Raw genomic sequence first — 21,098 nt, 5'->3', positions numbered from 1 at the left:
TTGTTTATGCACTCAAAAATGCCCCCACCCCCAACTCCAGGTTGAAGCCTTGTTTCACTGGAAAGAAGCATGGATTTTCTTTCTTATCTCACCGTAGAGCAGATTCTGATCAATGACGTCATCACACCGTGCGCGATTTTAGATTGAGAAATTGAGCTTAGATCACGCGTTTGAAAAATTTAAAGCATGTATGTTGCGGTCATAAGTAGCTTTTGGACTAAAGAAACATTTAAGGTTTTAGCTAATTCCTGAAACAATAACAAAGAGCTGCTTGGCGAGTGGTATGAGAATATTTCAAAACATACTTGAGGGAAGCAAAGAAAAGACAGACCGACGTTAAGAAAAAATTGAGAAACTGAAGAAATCTATAATAAAAATGTAAAACTTATGAAATATTTTGATAGATTTGGTTTGGTGCCAGTAAATTCATGAAATGATACTAAATGATTTAAATTAAAAAATTGAAGTATACTAAGTGCTTAATCACTGTAAAGGGACACAGAAGGCAGGGGAGATATTCAAAATCAGTGGTCTGCCCTGATATGCCTAACAAGCTCAAAACAGACATTTTTACACTTTCATCCCCTACTAATAACAATGCATCTTCTCAAAGCTAAAATCCCGGACAAAAAAGGTTAAGACTTTTCAAGGAAAGCTTATACTTCCCCTCTCCCCCAATTTAATGTTGAATGCATGATCTTGAAGGAGAAATGATACTACAAAACCTGGGGGAAAAGGGGGGATTCGAATTAACAGGGGCAAGGTAAAGTAGAAAATTGCAAAAATTGCATTTTGTCTCAACATTTTGGTCCAGGATTGTAGACCTACGTAATATAAATCAAATTAGTTGCCTGATGACTGCATTGAGCACGAAACTCGCAGTAGCAACATGGAAGCGTTCTGTTCTATACACCAGATAGCGTGTACAGATCTGCCTATACGGCGTCAAGCACATTATGACAGAATGGTAAAAACTAATTCCATCAAATTACAAACTACACCAAAATATCACTATAAAGTGTAAATGAAGGCAAAATGCATGTTACAAAATATTTGATTCGCTGAACAAACACACCTATTGGAAGCACTAAAAGCGACTGAAAGTGGCCATTTTTCACGTTTGTTTACTGTTTTATGTTACCTGATTGGTTGCTAGTAAAGGGCTATTAATAAAAGGGATCTGACGACTTCCTTCGCGTCGGAACATCATGGTTACATATTGGTATAGTGGTATGAGAAAAGAAACACTAAAAAATACAAACCTTTTCAGACTTAAGTGCTTCATTGAGTGCTTTCATGAAATTATCACTCTGTTTCAGTTGGGAAAACCAGCGCCTCCCTCTGTTTGGGTAGACAATTTGATCTTTGGCAATGCACTTTCTTCTCAGAGAGCCTGGCAGAGATTTCTCTGTATCAAGCATCAAATCGATCTAAAAAGGACAATGTGACACTTGAGCTACAATGCTAGCAAAATTTGAAATAGCACGGAAGAGCCGAAACAGATACTAAAGTGCTTTTTGTTCGACACTCGTGAGAGTTTAAAAGTCAAATAATGTTCAAATAAAAGCAGAAAATCTATATCAAGATGCGGATCGAAAGTAGCGTGAGAAGAAAAATAGCGCGTATGATCGGTCCTTTGTTTTTTTACTCATTCGGAGCAGTTTCTTAGGCCAGAGATTCAACAACAACAACATTCAAAGGATATATTTCCAAGAAAAGGATTTTAATACTAAAGTTCCCTTTCTTGCCATCTTGGCTTGCACGCAAAGACATTTCACAAGAACGAAGAATGCAAAAACAGCTTATGGAAGACATACGCTGGGCCTCTCAAAAGCACTTAGAGAATTGTTATTCTCCTCAAAGATTTTTACTCTTGAGACGGTTTTCGAATTGGAAAACTGGTGTTTCTACACCAAACCAGAGTGGGAAACATTAAGGCAAAAATATCTGACGATAGGGGCTAGGCTTGGGAAGATTCTGGAGTGATATCTCAAGAGAAAATATGGAAAAGGAGTTGGGGAACGTCTAGAAAAAGAGAGACAGTCTATAGATGCAGTCGAAGACGCACAGCGAAAAGAGTTCTACGGAAGGTTTTTAAAGTCGTGAATTTATCAACAGCACGTGAAATGATCGTTGATTTGGAATTCCCCTTGAAGGTATTTATATAGAATGACCCTTTACCAGCAAGAGGATATAATAACCAACATGTAATGTAAATTTGCCACTAAACGCCCCATGATGACAAGAAAAAAACCAATAAAGGTCGAAAGTTTGCGAAGAATCTCTTAATCACGAAACCATCTGCTAATTGATATAGCTTCCGTTTTGAACTAAATGTACCTTTCTGTTTCGTTGTAAAATAATCAGAAAAAAATGTCAACACGAGCGGGAAAATTTTCTTTGAAATGACGCTAAATTTTCTGATGCGTACTAAAAGTGACAGGTAACTCAAAACATAATCAGTGACATCAACGAAGAGCTGGCATCCTTCAAACAACGACTTATTTTGAGATATGGTTAATTTCTGGTAAACCAAACCATCCCATCTGGACACGTACATGACCTCTAAATCTGACTTTGAATGTTTAAACAGACGGATAACTTCAGGCTCACCTGCATCTTCATCCTGTTGAGGACAGCTTGCTTCTGTACTTCTTGAATGTCGTCAACTGCCAAGCCAACCTGAAATTTAAAATCTCCAAATTTAATGTATTCATTTTGGACTCCATTGGTAGTTTTTCTTTAGGCACGCGGCACTGATTGGACAACTATACCGATCTTGTGCTTGCATTTTTCTGATTGGTCTATTTCGATCCACAACTGGATATATACTTTTCATCGTGTTCTGAGTAGAGTCAGACGAAAAAGCTTTTAGCCAAAATGTTGTAAAATGTTTGCTTTTTTCAATGCCATTTTCGTATTCATTTTGATATTACGTAAAGAGTACCATGCCTCTTCGAACTAGCAATGTTTTTTCAAATCAATGAAACAAAGAATCAATTGTAATTTTCTCCTATAAAATTGGTTATAGCGTGAATTGCATTCTATTTATATGTTTTTTGTTGTCACATATGGTTTGGCATCAGTGTCAAGCTCCTTATTAATATAACATACATTTATTACCTAAATCACTACGTGAATTAAGTCTAAAAATACTTTAGCCAATTCTATTGAGGATGAAAACTATCAATGTAAGCTTAAGTAGAGGCTATTTTGAGAATGCTGAAGACTGTACAAAATATTCTATCACCATATTAGATTGTTGCCGGCAAAACATTCTCAAAGATGAGTACACAGTAATAAATCTTTCTACCATCCAAAGTTGTCAGTAGAAAAGCTTAATTTTTTTAAGATTCAAACTGTTTACGGGTCTAGTTCTAAAGTTGATTATGGTAATTGTAGGTTTAAAGGATCTTAGAACAGATTATAATTTAAAAGGCGCATTTCAATGATGAGGTTGGTCGGTGATACTTGACAAAAAGGCAAGGGTAGTAAGGCAAGGGTATTTCTTACAATAGAGACACCCTTCACATAAAAGTCTTACGATTTTCAGGACAAAAATAGGTTCTTAAACACTGTGCATAAATAAAGAAAGACAGCTTGAAAAGAATTAACCGTTAAGTTTCTTCTGTAAAAAGGCTTTAATTACTGTGTCAATTTACTATACACGGAAATTAACGTTTGTACAGCCAATAATCCTGCGACGGGAATCGAAGAACTTAGAGAGGTAGTCTGTAGAGCCTTTACTAATATGACATTGAAACGCATTGAAATTTTATAATGCAAACGCCTTACCAGCAAATTCATAAGGATGATAGTCAATAATAGAACAAACATCAGGAATAATGGCCATGCAGCTGGAGGAGGTTTCTGGCTTCCATCGAAGATTGAGCCAAAGTCAAGTTCGCCGGACATCATCACCAAAGTTTTTACGATTGACTTCCAAGGGGTTTGAAACGTTCCAATCTGCAACGCAATAAATAAAGATAAAAATAAGATATAACCTAATCATGAAATAATCATGAAATGACTAGATTATAAAGGAAACAGCTACCCAAAAGAACCCCAAGTCTACCCTTAAATCTTCAATCAGCCTTTGTAAAAAACGTCTGCACTTACCCCCCTAAATACAAGAATCAAGGGGCCACTGGATAACAAATCTCAAGGGAAAGACTTTTTTAACCAATTTTCAAGCAACATTTGGAAAATGCATGGTGAAAAGCTTCAAAAAAAGTTTTGAAATAGATTATATACATCCACATTGCTTTATTATTTGCTAAAGAAGTCTCAAACTAAAAATGTATATAAATAAATTAATAAAATATCTTAGCAAACTCACATCAGGTGCATCAGCAAATAAAATATAGAAACCCAAGGCGAATGCCACAATGAGCAGGACAAAGACCAGGAAGAACTCTAGAAAAGTGTTGACAACGAATCCAAACATCACGATGTAGATGCCAAACTTTGGGACCTTGCGCAGGAACAGGATGAGGTTAATCCAAGAAAGGAACACAGCGTATGAACCAATTGACTGTTGGTATACTGTGCATCTGAAATGAGGAAGAAATGAAGATGGCCTACTTAAACAGAGGAGGAAGAAAAAGAAAACATCGAAACTAGATGCTCTATTCTAAGTAATTAGATACACAAAGTCTTTCAACTAAATCTTGTGGTAATGACCCAATGATGTCGTATAAGCATTAAGTCAGAGTATCAAAGTAGAGCGTAAAGAGAGAGAGACTACGATTCATAGTGTTCACAGTATAAGGTGGAGAGTACTCACGAAAGGGTCACAGGCAGGCTGATGACGTCATCGGACACATTGACAATCGCCAGCAAATAAACGAGGATTTCAATTGCATTTTCGAAGGATATGTAATCCAACTTCTGGGCAATTAATTGCACGAGCTGAAGGAGAGGAAGAAACAAAATGATAATGAACAATTGACTAAGATTGCAATATTCTGTTTACAGTTTTTCTTATTATACAATTCATGATGACTCTCCAACAAATGTTAAAAGCTAAAAAACGAGTGGAGGTGCGATGATTATTTGGCCTGAGCTGATAGAAAACAATTATCGCGTATGAAACAGGACGCTGCACTGAAGGTCGATTAATTGATATCATGACTTACACGAAACCAGCGAGTGTAACCCAAGATGACGTGATCAACAAATAAGAAAAACAAGGAAATCTCATTTATGGAAAGTGGAAACACTGTTTTGAGCATTAGGTCAGAGTCAATTTAAAATGTCTGCTGACACAACTCGCGCGGCAAGTGACCAATTATTACATAGAAATAATAGAAGGACATTTGAAGGCGGAACCCAGTAGGACTAGTACGACGTTTCTTCCCAGAGATGGTAAGAAATTCTAAGGCAAAACTATTTGTCCGTATTTATGGAGATATCCTTAAGGTATCCATTTAACAAATGTACCACTGAACTGTACAACTTTAGGTCATTTTTCACAAACGCAGTCCCAAATTTTCCTTATCCAATTGAATTTATGAATAATTATTTAAATATTTTGAAATTCGTAGTAGCAACTTAGAACCGTCCTGTTCTCTACACTATATAGCGTAAATATCATTACATGTGAATATCATATTTATTTTTAGATTTGTAAACATAATTGCAAACATCACAATTTCAAAAAACAATGAAAAAATGTAACTCTCATCGTACCTCGAAAATGAGATGAAGAAGTGCCAATCCAACGATCACAACTGTTCCAATTCTAATGAAGATGATGTCAAAAAAATCGTTCTTAAGTTTATTCATGTTGATTTGACAATTTTCGTTTCTAAACGGCTGCCTCATCGGTGCAGTATGCAAAACGTAGCCAGTGAGAAAAAACAAGAAAACAAAGTATAAAAATAGTTTTAAGTAATATAAATGTCCAGAAAATAGATTCCATTTCCAAGCCAGCAAATTGGTGACCAGCGGATGACTAAGTAACTCTTCGCGCTTGTTCTCAGCCTGAAAGAAAGCAAGATGACGTCATAATTCTGAATTGCAGTAAAACAGTGGTTTGCAGAATGAGTAAAATGCGAAAACTTTAAACGGCAGTCTTTTGTAACGAGGCTTTCGCATCGCTATGGTACGGCGTATTCATTGATATATACCTTTTTCGTAATTTCTTTATCAAGTAATTAGTCTCTTGATCTTAATTAGTATAAGTACGTTGACTTTTTTCAATCAGTGAGTGAAAAAAACATTATGAAACTGCATGGCAATAAGCAGGGGGAAAGCACAGAAAACGTGGCCATGTTGATGAGGCCCAAGGTATAAGTGACCAGGGTCAGTTCAATATTTAGACGTTTGGTATAGCCAATGCTGGTGATTAAGATGTCTGTTTCGATATTCATGCTAATATCGCTATACGATATTTTTCTATTGCAATAGTCATCTGTCTATATAGTCAACAGTTCTGTCTAAATAACAATATTTTGCCTGTCTATGGGCTCTTAATGGTTTGGAAGATATCAACTAAGTGGTGAAAGTAAATATGACCTCATCCCAGAAAATTTCATACCATGTGTATAGTGAAAATAACGCAAATTTTAGTGAGAAAAATACGGTCAAACATTTCAATAAATAAATAAAACAGACTCCTGATATCAAGATTCTTGATCGAAGAAACAACAAGATGTTCAACCGTTTTGCCTGGCATTAGGATGCTACGTCGGTTGTGAAAAATAAACTATACCAAAACCATACATTGCAAAAGGTGAAAGACAAAATTATTTGCTGAGAAAAGAAGAATAAAATATATTCAGTATGAAAGAACAATGTGATGATTCTTATTGCAGGAAATCCAACGAATAAAAAGAAAAGCCAAAGTGATTAAAATGCAGCCTCACGTGTTCTGATGAGTCTATTGGCAATCGAAACAAGATAACCCAAATCAGACATAATCCAAAGAGATAAAAACAAGAAAAAAAACATACCATAACGGACAGAGTATGATTTTTCTTCTTTCTGAGCTGCCTGGCGATTTCTTCCCTCGTAAGCAAATCGCCACGCCCCTTTCCTTCATCGTTGTCTAATCTGACAGCATCCATGGGCCAGTCGTTGAATACGTCATCTAAGAATTCGTATTCGAGGGTAATGTGGTAATCGGGGTGGTCGGGCGGCAAGGATTCGCTTTGTCGCAGACACCGGTTCAATGCGAAGGAGCCCACCTCTGCAAGAAAATCATGTTTGACTGTGAGTGATTTACCATTCCCCCAAAAGCACACGCAATACATACAATCACTGCCAAAATTACTTGAAACACCCAACACTTTGCGCTTTCCTTTTCAATTTTTCATTTGTTTTCCCGAATACTACCACTTCCGCCCCCCTTTCCTCCAAAAAACAATGTTGAAAGTATAGAAAAATATCCAACAATCCACAAGAAAAAGTGTACTCTACAACCCCTTCCTTTTTTCTATAGTAAATCAACATCGTTCTTAAGGGGATTTTCCTTTGAAAACTGACGTTAGTGTTCCAAGACTTTTGGAAGTGATTGTACCTTCGAGTAACTGACAAAGAAAAATGGCATGCTTAGTCCTGGTTCCGGTCTTTGTTTCAAAAGAAATATGTCAGGATTTCCCAAAATACTTGTCCCTCCATCAATCAAAAAAAATCTAGGGAATATTTGGTGTTTCAATCTAATTATTGTTTTTGTATCAACAGTGGTTGGTTGTTATTAGCCAAGTCGTTTACAACGCCAACCTAAGTAATTATTATCATAATTATTAAGCATTCGATAAATTTTCTTTGAAGAGACGTAGTTTTGCTCAGAAATGTTGAACAGAAAGTGAAAATGATGCAACATTTATCATTAATTTAAGCTATCTTGAAAATAAAACAAAAACCGAATCTCTAAACTAGAGGAAACTATAATTCTTAAAATCTTGAATCTAGCTAACTAAAAACACAATTTGAAATAACTGATTGAGAAGCATAATGGACAGTACGTTCTACATTAAGTACCTAGCGACATTCAATCACAAAACAGCTAGTCAGCAATTTTCATGTAGCCTCGGCAAGGTGCAAATAGTCTTACTGGAAATCAAAGCGTTCGAGTCTTTTAATAGACTATAATCAAAGCCACAAATCATATTCATCAAACAGTTACCAGGCAACTTTTTTATCAGCTTTCGCATCGGCGTCGAAATGGTCCTTTCTTCGATCGTTTTGTTCCTCATCGCCATTTTCCAGTCTCTGTGACTTAATATGGCCATCGCTGCATCTCTGAAGCCGTGCAAAATAAAAACAATCTTAATAAAGGAGAAGAACTTTAAGCAAGAAATTAATGCTTGCATTTTATGTGGCCTAATGTCCATTGCTGAATTTGTCCAAAGCTGATGCAATTTTCATTGTTTTGGATAATTTATACGACTAAACGTGTTCCATAAAACGTTTACAGGGAAGAGTTGGCGTCGACGAGAAGATTCAATAAATAGCGAGTCGATTTGTAAATAGTGAGATCTAATAAATAGTGAGATAAGCTGCCTTGGTTCTAATGATCATGAATCACCCCACTGGGGATACTTGGTACCAGTTTCAAAGGTTCCAAAGGACTTGACCAGATTTCTCGTTTTCGATAGGAAGAATAAGGGAGAAATTTGCACCCATGAATCAAAATAAGAAAGGGCGGAGAGAGTATGTAGGATACCATCTTTCTGAAACAGCTGCTTAGACAAATGTTGAAAATATGTCGGATTGTATGAATATATAGCAGAACGCTACGGCTCACCTTTTTCATTAGCATTTCAAAAATAATTAGAGAAATAGATCAGAGGATGTTGGGGGAGGAGGTTGAGGGTTGGAATCTTGAGGCACTTGATCGTAGATAAAGGTGTTTTGTAGGATAAAGAGACGTTTAGAATCTACAAGCTGGAGAAATGAGAAATCAGTATATTTTCGACATTCATATAAATTGACATTTACGATTACTATTCTGACGATTTCAACTCTGAAGAGCGCCAGACAAAAGTCATACTATATCTTCAAATGTATGATTATTCGAAGACATTTTTAAAACTTTTGCCACCAAAGATTGCTTGCATATGGTTTTAGAATATCTACAATGACGAACAAGCAAAGTTATTCAAAAATCCGAGTGCAGGATAATGTCTAATCGCTAAAAATGATAAACATTCACAGGCATATTGAGTGATCCAGCATAAAACGTACTTTCTATTGTGATCAATGGCCAAGTCCAAACAATTTCTTCCACTCCGATCTGTGAGTGATATATCACAAACTTGCAAAAGCAGCTCTACCATTTTGCCGTGCCCATGGATACTGGCATGTAACAATGGCGTCATTCCATGCTTATGCATCGGGTCGACTGACGCTTTTGCATTTAACAGTGTTTTGGCGGCGTCCATCTGACCCGCCCTCGCAGCGCAGTCCAAAGGAGTGAGAAGGTCTGTGTTTCTGTCGTTGATAGATGCGCCAGCATTTAGAAGCACCTTGAGAAAAATGACAGATAAAACTCATTAAATGGTTTGTTTTTAAACTTGAATCATCTGTTTAAGCTCCCTTACAGGCAGGGCTGTCTATTGCAACTTGTATTAAGTCAAGACTCATGCAAAAGAACAGCGGTATTTAAATGATGATGACGTCATAGTCAGTACTATACTAGCTAACTTAGATACTTTCTCTTATCGGAAATATACGCGCGAGCGAAATAAGAGATAAAAGCAAAGCGTTCTTAGAAAAAAAATAGGCAGCCAATTACTGAAACTTAAATCACTTAGAATGATTACCTTAATTGTACCTGTGTGCCCTTTTTCCGCAGCTAAGTGCAGAGCGGCATTGCCCTGTTTGTCAATGTCATTGATGGTGGAGGCGTCCTTTTCCAAAAGATCTTCCACAACGCTGTTTAATGCAAGAGGTAACAACAATAGAGACATGATCAGTAACAAATACGGTTGCATACTACATAGTCAAGATAAAGGGTTAATACAAAAATACGATAAATTACGCAAAAAGTTTCGACAAAACATGATGATTCTTAGCAAATTACAAGATTTAACTTTTAGGCCATTCCAAAAATTATATCTTCTCTTTATTTTCAATTCATTTTGTGACATTAACACACATAAAAAATTTCAGATTCAACAAAGAACAATATAGTGGTAATAATATTTAATCACAATCATTTCTAGTTAGTTAGACAAAGAAAAAGAAGCGAAACCAAAGATAACATTTGCTCTAGCTCAGTACATTGATTTCATCATTTGATGGCCGTTTGAGTGCATCGAGGGAAGGTGTCACTTGTCAAGATGTAACTGAGGCTGGCCGCTCGATACACAAACGAATTTTAACCAGCACACGTTTATCATTTCGCTCAAATTCAGACTTTCCCCCAAATGACATTTTTCCCCAGAATGATTTGGTGACTTTATCACTTCACCATGTTGCATCAAGTCAAATAGCCAAATATCGCTCTCTGCTAAACAACTCACTCTGATCTTCCGAAAAGCGCAGCCATGTGGGCAGGAGTTTGTTCCAAGTTGTTTCTCGGTGTGACGTCAACATTAGCTGAAAGGAGGATCTTCGTGATTTCATCAAAACCTTTCACACATGATATGTGCAGGGCAGTGTTCCCATCTTTGTCTTGTTCGTTCAAAATCGACGAGGCACGTTTGTCTTCAAGAAGAACCTGAAAAAAGGTTGCAGGGCGTTTAATACTTTGTAGCAAAACAAAATTAGTGCCATTTCAACAATTTCCAACATCATTAGAATAATCATTTAGTTAAAACTTATGCATCACTGAAGAGGGCAGATTATACCTTGCTGCCATGTATTAAATGCTTCCTCAAAAAGCTTGCAAATCATTATGGAGCAGCTCAATGGTTTAAACAATTCACTATAGAGGGGGGAGCAGAAATGGGAACACGGACAATATAGATAAAAGATATGCTTTTGGTATCACAGAATTTGAAGATTTCTGCTTACTTTCGGTCACTATCCAACGTTAGTACTCTAAAGTGTGTCAGAAGAAAAAATTGTCTGCTATTTTGTCCCATCTTTAATCCCATCTTCAAAAATGGCATTGGGAATATACAAATGTTTAATAAGAACAAGGTCTTGAAATCGTTTAAGAACAGAGCCTAAATAGCAGTAAGAAAAAAAAAGAGATCGCAACTGCAGCACAGATCTAAAAATTCCTCTATTCAAGACCAAACTCTCTAGATGTCCTTCATAATTAGAGGAGCGTAGCTGTGGAACAGCTTTAGCAATTGAAAAAAATTTATCATCCAGTGTCATTTTTTAACATCATACCAAACTTCATATCTTAAAGAGCAACAATGACCATCAAAATGTTATTTTAAAGTGTCGTTTTTTGTAATAGCAGATTGTACATTAAAAATCAACGTTTATCCCAGTTTTCTCAATAGCTGTTTTTTAGCAGCCCTGAAGGGTCTAGTGTTGCAATTACTTTAAAGTAAAAAGGGATTGGTCTTTCAATACTGTAAAATGAAATGAAATCATCCACCCAAGTTGCTTTAAGTTAAGATACAAACGATAGCCTTGAAACAGAGTACCTTAATTGCTTCCACTGAATTTCCCGCGGCTGCAAGGTGCAAAGCCGTCCTCCCTTCAAAGTCCTTCCCTGCAATGTTGGCTTCTTTGTGCAAGAGTAAGGCCACAATTGAAGGATAGTTTGAGCTAGCTGCAAGCATCAAGGCAGTCACTTTAAACCGTCCTTGAATGTTTACACTGGCCCCTCTAGAAATACAATTTTAAGTAAGATTTCATTTTGCATATGTCGAATATTGTATATCAACACAAGCGAAATGACAAATTTAATGGTATAGGTGTCTAAGAGAAGCAAGGCTTCAAGGGAACAAATAACAAGTAAAATAAGTACATTAACGGAGAGATTTAACCGCATGGCAGTAAATTCTGCCTGTTGATATACACTGAAGGTGACATGAAAAAATTATCTTTCAACACAGTAATGACGGTTTCGAGAGAATACTTGAAAATAAAATTGCATACAAGAAACACAGAAATATAGAGTACCTCACTAAGCAGCTGTTGAGCAACATTACCTTTCAGCTAAAGTACAAACAGTCCCATTTCTTGATATTTCTGGGCAACAAGGGTGAAAAAAGCAACAAAGAGTTGTTTGCTCTGTTTTAATGACCAGTAATACTTTAAATGTCAACCCCCCCTCCCCGTCCTGTTTTATATTTGGCTCTGTGATTCACGCGTCAGTATCTACCACTAGCCTAGGCTGATAAATGATTGCGAAGAAACTCAAAGCAAAGTCGGATGTGCGCAAACGTCTCACCTTTCAAGAAGCAGCTCTACAACATTGGACTTTCCAAATGCAGCTGCTTTGTGAAGAGGCGTTCTGCCCTCGTCGTTCTTTGCATCAATCATCCCTTCATGCGAAAGCAGCAACCGGGTAATTGCCAAGTGCCCAGTCACTGCCGCAATGTGCAATGCAGTTTCCCCTTCGGCCATTATTTGATTGACACTTGCACCACGTTCCAATAGAATCTTGATGATATGAAAGTGACTTGCAAGTACAGCCACGTGCAAAGGGGTTTGACCTTCTCTGTTTTGGGAACAAATCATTTTTGACAGGGAGCTGTATCCATAAAGTCTTTCGGTTTGGTCAAAAATCTCAATCACAACCTCGAATGAAAAAAAGGTTACCAAATAATTCGAACCTATGATTACCTGATCATAAGCAGAGCCTGGTAAACGATGTTCAATCGATGAGAACAAATTAGCCATTGCTACATCACAGAAAAGAGAACTCGACAAAAGATTGGCGAATTTGCATCTGAAATGATCAATCATACTTGGGGATTTACCAAGACTGTTGTGTATGATCAACTCTAGAAATATTACCTTGCCGTTAGCCTTAATGTATTCAATATGTTGTTTCAGAAAACACTCGTCATAGAAGATGCGGTTGTAGAAAAGGACGACAAAATAAGGATTTTTTGGAAATTTTAAGACACATACTTTACATAGAGGTTTGTGGTGATAATTTTTCTTACCGAAACAAAATTCTATGTGAATGCAAGGTGGCTAAATCATAAAATTGATAATAAAAATGGACAGATCTTTATTCATAAAAAAGTAGTTGTTATTTTTACTGAGCGAGTCATTCTGTGAAATTGCGATGTTAAAAATGAAAACTTACATCTTCGTGTCCACCAGAGCAGGCAAGATGCAAGGGACAATTGTGTGCTTCGTTTATGACATCCACATGTGCTCCGCTCTTCAGCAACCGTTTCACAATAGCAATAGAGCCCACAGAGCAAGCTGCTTGTAATGGTGTCGATTCCCATCTATCTCTTGACTGAAATTTGAAATGTTGTTCAAACTTGTGGAAGTGGAGGGATGTGCTTTGAAACACTGATAAACATATAAAATGAATCCTTAACGTGGATCTTTTGTTGAACCAGATGAACCAGATGAATGCAAAGCCCTCTTTGATTCTACTAATGATTCGTTATTGAAGCTGATGAAAACTTCTCATGACATGGCAAACATTTGTCTGTACTTGTAGTGCCGTTTTTTGCTGATATATTAAATAATTTCATGAAAATGGCTTTGAAAAAAGCAAATATTTTATAACATATTGACTAAAAACTTTTTCATCTAACACTCCTTAGATCGTAAAACGTTAGAATAAGAGTCCAAAAGAAGACGATGAAAAATATGTACCAGATACACGTGTAGAAACTTGCCTACAGAAAGAAGTCTTCCAAAAAACATGTTTTTTGTTGAAATTAAAGTTTTAATCAAACCTATTTTTTATCAAATTTTGTTTGTTTGAAATTTTCATCAAATCTATTGCTGTCATTATTGTCGTCTTGGCAATTTCTGCTTAGAAATAGTATGATTACAATAAAATTTTGCAAAAAAATGTCACACGCCACCACACGCCTGGATGTTTTCAGGTGTGCGGTGCTTAGCATGCCTGCTCTATTTTTCCCACAAAAGCCTGAACCAACATTTAAAAGTAATCTGAGAAAATGCAATAAAAATGGAAATGAAAAATAAAAATGAATTTATTTGAGATCAGAAGGAAAGTTGCAATTCTTTTTCAATACTGCCCAAACCTACTGTAAATTAATCAAATAAATTGATGCAAAAATTGAAAAGACAATATTGCAAATGGAAAAATGCAAAATCAGAGAGTGATGTGAAATCAGATTTGTATTAAATGAACTAAATTAACTATACCTCTAAATAGATGTTTTTTGCATTTAGAAACTTTCGGACAGCTTTGTAGTTGTTCTTAAGACAAGCATAATGCAACGGAGTTGCCATGTCATTATCTGCAGCATTGACATTGACACCTTTAGCTGCCAGCAGTAGGTCAAGAATCTCTTCACCTAACAAAGATGGAAAAATTAATCTTCTATCAACACATCTCAAGAAACGTAATGTTGGCAAAAACTTGCACATAAAATGTTATGTCAAATGTTAATTAAAGTTCATCTTATTATTTAATTAGATCAACTATTATATTTGTCAACACCATTTCTAGTTTCACTGAAAATGCAACAAAGAATAAAGACTGCCCACTTCATTTCAAGTAACCTCCACTTTGCCTTTAGGTATCATTAATCAATAAGTAATTAAAACCTATTATGCCGTAAATCCTCAAACTGATCAACCATCCAAAAATATCAAAAATAAACAAGCCCCCAGGGGGCTAATTCGAGAATTTTTGGTATAGCACCTAATACCAACACTCTATACAGAATTTTGCTGCAAGTATAAGAAATAAAACCACGGCAAAAGAAAAAATGATATAAAACTGGTAACCTTAAATTGAGAGTGTCTTGTCTTAAAAACCACTTACCTGCTTTTGGATCCTCTAAGTCAAAATATCTTGCACCAAAGTGAAGACAAGTTGTTCCATTTTCACCTTTTACATTTACATCTGTTGAACATGAAGATCAAAACTTTATATCAAAAGATAATCATTTAAAAATAGTTTCAGGCATTTTGAGGCTGCTTGTTTAAAAATGCAGGAAAAATATCTTCAAATTTGACATCAAAAATTGCTTTATCCAAATGATAAAACAAAGTTTTAAATTGTAGACTGATTTCACAAAACCAAAATACTTGATATGACCTTCTGCTAGAATCTATCCACTACTGTCACCATTTGGATATACAAAATCTTTCAAGCCAGGTTCTAATGAGGAAAATTTATTGTATGGTGAAAAAGATCAATGACATTTTACAGTTTATCCATAAAACTGGTTGATTTAATATCATTCCAAGATTTGCCAAATGCCACTACCTTATCTCTATGCACCGTATGTATGCATGAAATTCAAGAAACAATTTCTTCTTTCTTAATGCCCTTGGGTAGAAATAGCCCTGTTTGGTATGTCCTAGTAGAATTGCCTTGAAATTCTCTGCAAGTGATGTTTTTTGCAATGTATTATATTTTTATCAGTCTGTATAAAAATAAACCAATGAATGCAAGGTGTGTGTTGAATAAATTGCGAGCATACCTGCTCCATTTCTCAAGAGGATTCTGACAATATCCACATGCTGATATTTGACAGCATAGTGAAGAGGAGTCAAATGATGTGCATCAGTTACACCAAGCACTTTACTAATATCTTCTTCTTCAGCAACATTATCTCTGAGATCTTCAATTTCACTTTTCAAGAGAGCTAAATCTCCTTCCTTTGCAACCTGCAATGTATATATGCATTAAAATATGGTGGCTGCTAGATCTGAAGTATTTGAAAGTTGCACAAGTATTTCGCAATCTGCACTGCTGAAGTATATCAGCTCTGCTCATAATTCCCTTTTAAGCAAAATCCAAATAACTTAAAAAAATTACATTAAAAGTTGTAAGATTACTTTTTGGCTGGAAAATTGTGCAAAATGTACATAAAATGATACTTATCATATTTAGCAAAACCTGCTGCAAAAATTTCTGATGAAACATTTTTGACTTTTAAAAAGTCAAAGCAATAATTGTCTTTTTTAAAGAAATATTCTACTCAAAAGTTATATTTATATTACTGGTTTCTGAATGACAAACTGACATCCAATGACTTTGCTAAAGTAGTTCACATTTTGATGACCATATTGTCTACAACACTGTCCTTATTACTCAATTTTTTGAACCAGTGCAAAAACTTTGAGCATAGAATAGGCCGATCTGTCAACACACTTTGATGCAGAGATTGTCGGTTATAAACTGCAAATTTTAGTTTCACACGTTGTTTAATACGATAAAGTAACTGGAAAAGAATATTTATACCATGCCACAAACAAATTGGTTGCGCTATTTAGCGTGCGACATTCGTTTGGAAATTCAATTAGACTCTCACATTTATGAATCTTGTTTATAAGAATATTAAGGATAAGAATCATCCAATTTTAAAGAATAGTATAAGAGTATTGCACAGCCTCTTAGCTTGCTTATTTTTGTCTCATTATTACAACAGTTGTCTAATTTGTGAGGTTTATAATCGAGAATGGTAGGACTGACACATTTCGTTTTCAAAAAGCATGATTTCTATTCGACAGCGGATGGTGTTCCCCTGAACCATATCAGGTTTGAAAAATAAGAATACTCTACAAATATATTCGGGCCTAAAAAAATTCTAAGGAATAGTGAAGCCGGAAAATTTTTTCAGCATTTTTTTTTTTAAGATGAACCTAAGTTCAGTAGACATAGGACAAGGCCGTTGACCATCATCGTTTTCCATCAACAGCAGACGTAGGCCGTATCATCATTAGCAAGTGATTTGCGTGTAAAGGGAGATGCCTAAATTATAGCTCTATCTGGAAATACGAATGTAGGCAAAGTCCTGAACAGCTGCTGAATCATTCAGTTGTAAACAAATGTGATGCAAGTAAATCAAACTTACGTCTCACAACACAGAAGACCTGGCATTACCAAAATGAAAATGGCGGGAGTGTTTGAAAATTGTTGCTGTAGTTGTAAAAAGCTCCTTCCCAGCGGCCGCTTCGGAAAGGCGAACAGAAAACTTTATGTTGATGGCGAGCGGGGAGAAAAGCGAAAGCCGAAACAATTGAAGGAAGGACCTGAACAGTTTCGTTTTTTTCAAAATTGGTATAGCTCTTCTAACAACAATAAAAAGTAAACAAAAGCAGAAGTATCAGACTTTCAGGTTTTGGTTTGCACGATTTTGTATTTCTCGGGATGCAATTTTGGATCCCGAAAAAGAAGGAAATAGCATTCTGGTATTTTTAGGTATAACGTTTAGAAAAACTGATATTCCTCAAACTGATCCACCGAATATCTATGTGCACACCCCTCTCCTTGTTGGAAAAATTATTGAATCCAATATACAAAAAGGAAATAAGCAAGGACCAAGATACCAGGGGCATATGCAAAATACTTTCATTTGGTAAAATATGGCTGTTATTACACTTATTTATCAGGGCTGCACTCAAACAAAAATTGTATACCAGTCTTTGGGAATAAGGGAAAGATTCAAATTAAGTTGGTACAGAAATCCAAGATGGAAACCACAATTAATTATTACATTTCTTGTCATGATAGTATAAACGGTCGTACATTTATTTGATTTGGCATATATAGTGCATTTAAGAGCTTTCAAACCCACCTTATGCAAAGCCATTTCATCAGCCTCTCTGTTGATGCTCTGAAAGAGAATAACATTTCGATAATGCGTCAACTATCTGTACATTGTCACCATAATAAGGCAACGATAACCTTAAAATTTGTCTAGAAAGTTACAATTTTCTCATTAAACGCTATAGTCACAGTTTCTTTTGAACTCATTTCTAGTTTTCAAAAATCTATATGTTTTAGATTTTCTGCCTGATAAAACCATAAACAATAATTGTTTCTCCATCTTTGATACATGATATTTTTATTGCTATCAACTTCTTAGCTTTGAAAGAATTGGTAGGTAGAATGCGATTTGAAAATAAGTTGGTAGCTCTTTTCTTTTGCACAAACTATGTGTAAGTTTGCTAAAATGTTGGGGGATGAGGCTCATTGACCACGTCACTTCAAATGAAAGGATAGTCTTCATTGAGAAACAAATCATGACTTATTTATATAGAAACAACGTTCTCCTTCAAATAAATGCAAAATCAACTCTAGTCCATGATGAATCTTGTCCTGATTATGTTGCAAGTTCACATAGAACTCTTGTTACAGAGGTTTATTGGAGGCTATAAAACTATCTATGATTTTGGGCCTAAAAAAGTTTTGGAGTATTCTTGACTGCGAGCTGTACACTGTGCCGCTTGCTATCGGCCTCCTAGTTACGACAGCTATATCACGCATAGATTTACTACGATACGAGAACATACCTGTTATTCACCTTCTTTCACATCGATTTGTTTGACGTTCCCGATTCAACTCTGATTGTCAAAATATTTAAAGGTAAAGTACCTAAATGAAAATAAAGAAAATTGCAATTATTTTTATTCTTGACTTTTGATTATAGAATAAATTTTTTTAAATGTGATTTAGTTTGCTTCTACCTCTGAGATTCAATGGCTACTTGATCGCACGAGTGAACACCCGTTGAATGCTTAATGAACCTCTTTCCGAATTGATCAAGTGATACACAATGATATAGAAGCGCCAAAGGCGCTAGATGCCTAACTCGGGTGAAGCTGCGTACTGCCGAGTGAAGCAAATTTGTTTACTTCCGCCATTTTAAGTAGTCAGTATGGAAAATTGCTTGTTTTAATGAATGATTTTCTCGTGGCTCGCAACTTTTTCAGTGTCTTTTCTGATGCAGGTAGTTAGAGGAGATATAAATCAACAACAAATAACAATTTTTTGGGGTTTTTAAACAGAATTTTAGAAAATTTGGCTCTTTTAGTTTACGCAGTTACGGTGGAAAAATAGCAGTGGCCTGTGGTGTTTTTATTAGTTGAAAAAGTATGTTGTTGCAATTTTTATCTTCATACAAATTAGAAAGAACTTTTTGAGTCTATTATCTTATAATATAGACCATTTTAAATATATAATTCTTGAATTTTTCTGTCAGTCGTTTAGAACCTAATATGGCATGAGAAGGAAAGTGCGAATTGTTTATATTTAGTTTGTCAAATTTGTAGAAATGAAATTTGATATGAATTAAATTTATTTCTTCTTGATAAGGCCAAATTAGTAATCTTTGTCGTGAGAATGTACCTCGAAGGTATTTTATAGGGCTAAAGATACGGGGGAGGGACACACTGTGCTGAAAAATAATTACAAGCAACGAGTGTGGTTTTGAAATAGTCTAATAATTGTATCAAATTTAAAAAATTCGTTGCTATATTTAAATTCTGTTATTGAAATCCAAGCCTTGAATTATGACCTATTTTCGGCTTTTTCTAGAGTAAGGCCTAGATATTTCATAGCTGTTTCTGTTAACCAAGAAAGAAAAAGTAACTAAATCACATCTTTGTACAAATGTGTTAAGAAAATAATGCATTCAGTAGCTAAAAAGTGTTGCTGGATCCGTTTTAAGACAGACCAATTAATATTTTCTGGAATTTCGACGATACAGAAAACACCACAGCCCAGACTGCAAAGTATGGGTAAGTGCGGGGAATGCGTTCCCGTCCGCGCATTTTTGCAAATTTAGAATTAACCGCGCAGTTGGAACATGGAATTTCGTGCGAATTCCGCCCAAAGCCTAATCTCGAGCCTCAAAATGCTATTTAAAAATGAAATTCTGCAGCTTTAAAACCTGTTACTTTGCAACATGATTTTTCTCCCGCGCAAGCGTAAGCGACAGAAAATAATTCCCCGCGCACAAAAAATGCTTTGCACTCTGGACCACAGCAAGCACCGCGACTGTAAATACTTGGAATTTGCGAATGACGGCTTATATTTCCAAAATTAACATCAATTCATAAATTTAAGTGCAGTATAAGGCCACTCACCAAATTTCACATCGATATTCGAAAGAGAAGTGAACGAAATCAATCCTTACTTTTACCAAATTTATAAGGGTTCAGTATGGAGTAAGCTTTGCCCTTATTCAAAATGGCAGAAGTAAACAAATTTGCCTCACAGCGTACCTGTGAGTTAGACATCTAGCGCCTTTAGCGCTTCCATATATCATTGGTGATACATCATTATGATATTAAACAGCCTCGTTTCCTTTTACGAGACTATAACGAAAATGTGAATACTAGTTTAAAGACGAGCATTCTGAAAAACCTTGCTGCAAGCCAAGTTTCCGAATCTCAAAATATGGCCAATAATTTCATTTAACAAAAGCTTCTGACAGGTTGATCAATAATTTAGCTCCCTTGGCCTACCTGCACTGGCGTAGTGGATGCTTCACGTTGCTTCATATACCATCTTGGAGTTCACGACGTCATGACACAAGTGGGGCAACACCGCAATAAATACAATGGCGGCCTATATCATCGAGATTTGTTAATTCCCCAGTTGCTCAAACAAAGTCCATCATTAATCAACGAAATGCAGATTTTTAATTCTAAAACTATTTTTCCTCTATTTTAAAGAGGTTTCACAGCCAAATAAATAGAATAACGTTATTTTTCGCTGGTTGCCTTCATCTGAGGGATTGGAACTAGCTATATAACAATATAATTCCATCATGACGTCACGAACTCCGAGATGGTCTATTAAGATAGCACTGTCCGAATGGAGCCTGAAATGAATGAATCTTGCCTGTTTTGGGGGCTTCAGTCCTCTCAACCCCTTTGTCTCCCACTCCAATGGTTAAATATAGAAGGATTCATTAACAAAACACCAAACTTTCTTAGTTAGAGTCTATAATGCCTTCATTGCAACAACCCTATTCAATTTTGAGGCAAAACCTCCGTTATCATGACACATTGAGTCTTGTTGTTGCTGGCTGCAGTCGAACTGAGATTTCCGTCATTTCCAAAAACAGTTTTCATATAAACACATTCTTTTTTGAAGACATCATCTCACCGCGAGCGTTGAGAAAAGTGGGGGTCTACAAAAAGTGGGGGGGGGGCTAAAACCGTATAAAAAGAGGCTTCACTGGTAGCCCCCCTGCTCCGTGGTGCCTGTAACATCAAAACAACATTTCCAGTTTACGTCAAAATGGCATAGCACCCTTGCTTGCAGTAACGCA

The 21,098-nt window shown here is 35.9% G+C and overlaps 1 protein-coding gene across 5 annotated transcripts in view; it reads right to left on the bottom strand.

The window, feature by feature from the left end:
- The window catches only part of LOC135685311 (transient receptor potential cation channel subfamily A member 1 homolog), a 39,313-nt gene extending 18,327 nt beyond the window's left edge, over window positions 1-20,986 (bottom strand). For 2 of the 5 annotated variants that reach the window (XM_089112715.1, XM_065201215.2), the window contains exons 1-19: window positions 18,331-18,772; window positions 17,613-17,651; window positions 15,513-15,699; window positions 14,849-14,929; window positions 14,224-14,375; window positions 13,175-13,333; window positions 12,308-12,657; window positions 11,556-11,739; window positions 10,473-10,669; window positions 9,771-9,882; window positions 9,193-9,473; window positions 8,132-8,247; window positions 6,957-7,192; window positions 5,692-5,985; window positions 4,787-4,911; window positions 4,340-4,553; window positions 3,796-3,966; window positions 2,614-2,682; window positions 1,263-1,430 (exon numbers count right to left, since the gene is read on the bottom strand). In XM_089112715.1, the coding sequence (XP_088968841.1) occupies window positions 1,263-1,430; window positions 2,614-2,682; window positions 3,796-3,966; window positions 4,340-4,553; window positions 4,787-4,911; window positions 5,692-5,985; window positions 6,957-7,192; window positions 8,132-8,247; window positions 9,193-9,473; window positions 9,771-9,882; window positions 10,473-10,669; window positions 11,556-11,739; window positions 12,308-12,657; window positions 13,175-13,333; window positions 14,224-14,375; window positions 14,849-14,929; window positions 15,513-15,699; window positions 17,613-17,627 (3,111 nt within the window). In that variant the 5' untranslated portion in view covers window positions 17,628-17,651; window positions 18,331-18,772. Of the gene's footprint in view, window positions 1-1,262; window positions 1,431-2,613; window positions 2,683-3,795; window positions 3,967-4,339; window positions 4,554-4,786; window positions 4,912-5,691; window positions 5,986-6,956; window positions 7,193-8,131; window positions 8,248-9,192; window positions 9,474-9,770; window positions 9,883-10,472; window positions 10,670-11,555; window positions 11,740-12,307; window positions 12,658-13,174; window positions 13,334-14,223; window positions 14,376-14,848; window positions 14,930-15,512; window positions 15,700-17,612; window positions 17,652-18,330; window positions 18,773-20,043 lie in introns of those variants that run through there. The other 3 variants (XM_065201214.2, XM_065201213.2, XM_089112716.1) reach the window with 3 other exon arrangements.
- Window positions 20,987-21,098: the final 112 nt, after the last annotated feature.

Source organism: Rhopilema esculentum, chromosome 15, assembly GCF_057945365.1.
Source record: "Rhopilema esculentum isolate cy_ngs chromosome 15, ASM5794536v1, whole genome shotgun sequence".
NCBI lineage: Eukaryota > Metazoa > Cnidaria > Scyphozoa > Rhizostomeae > Rhizostomatidae > Rhopilema > Rhopilema esculentum.
The sequence above is the reverse complement of the archived record's forward strand: the minus strand, read 5'-3'. Positions and strand labels throughout refer to the sequence as shown.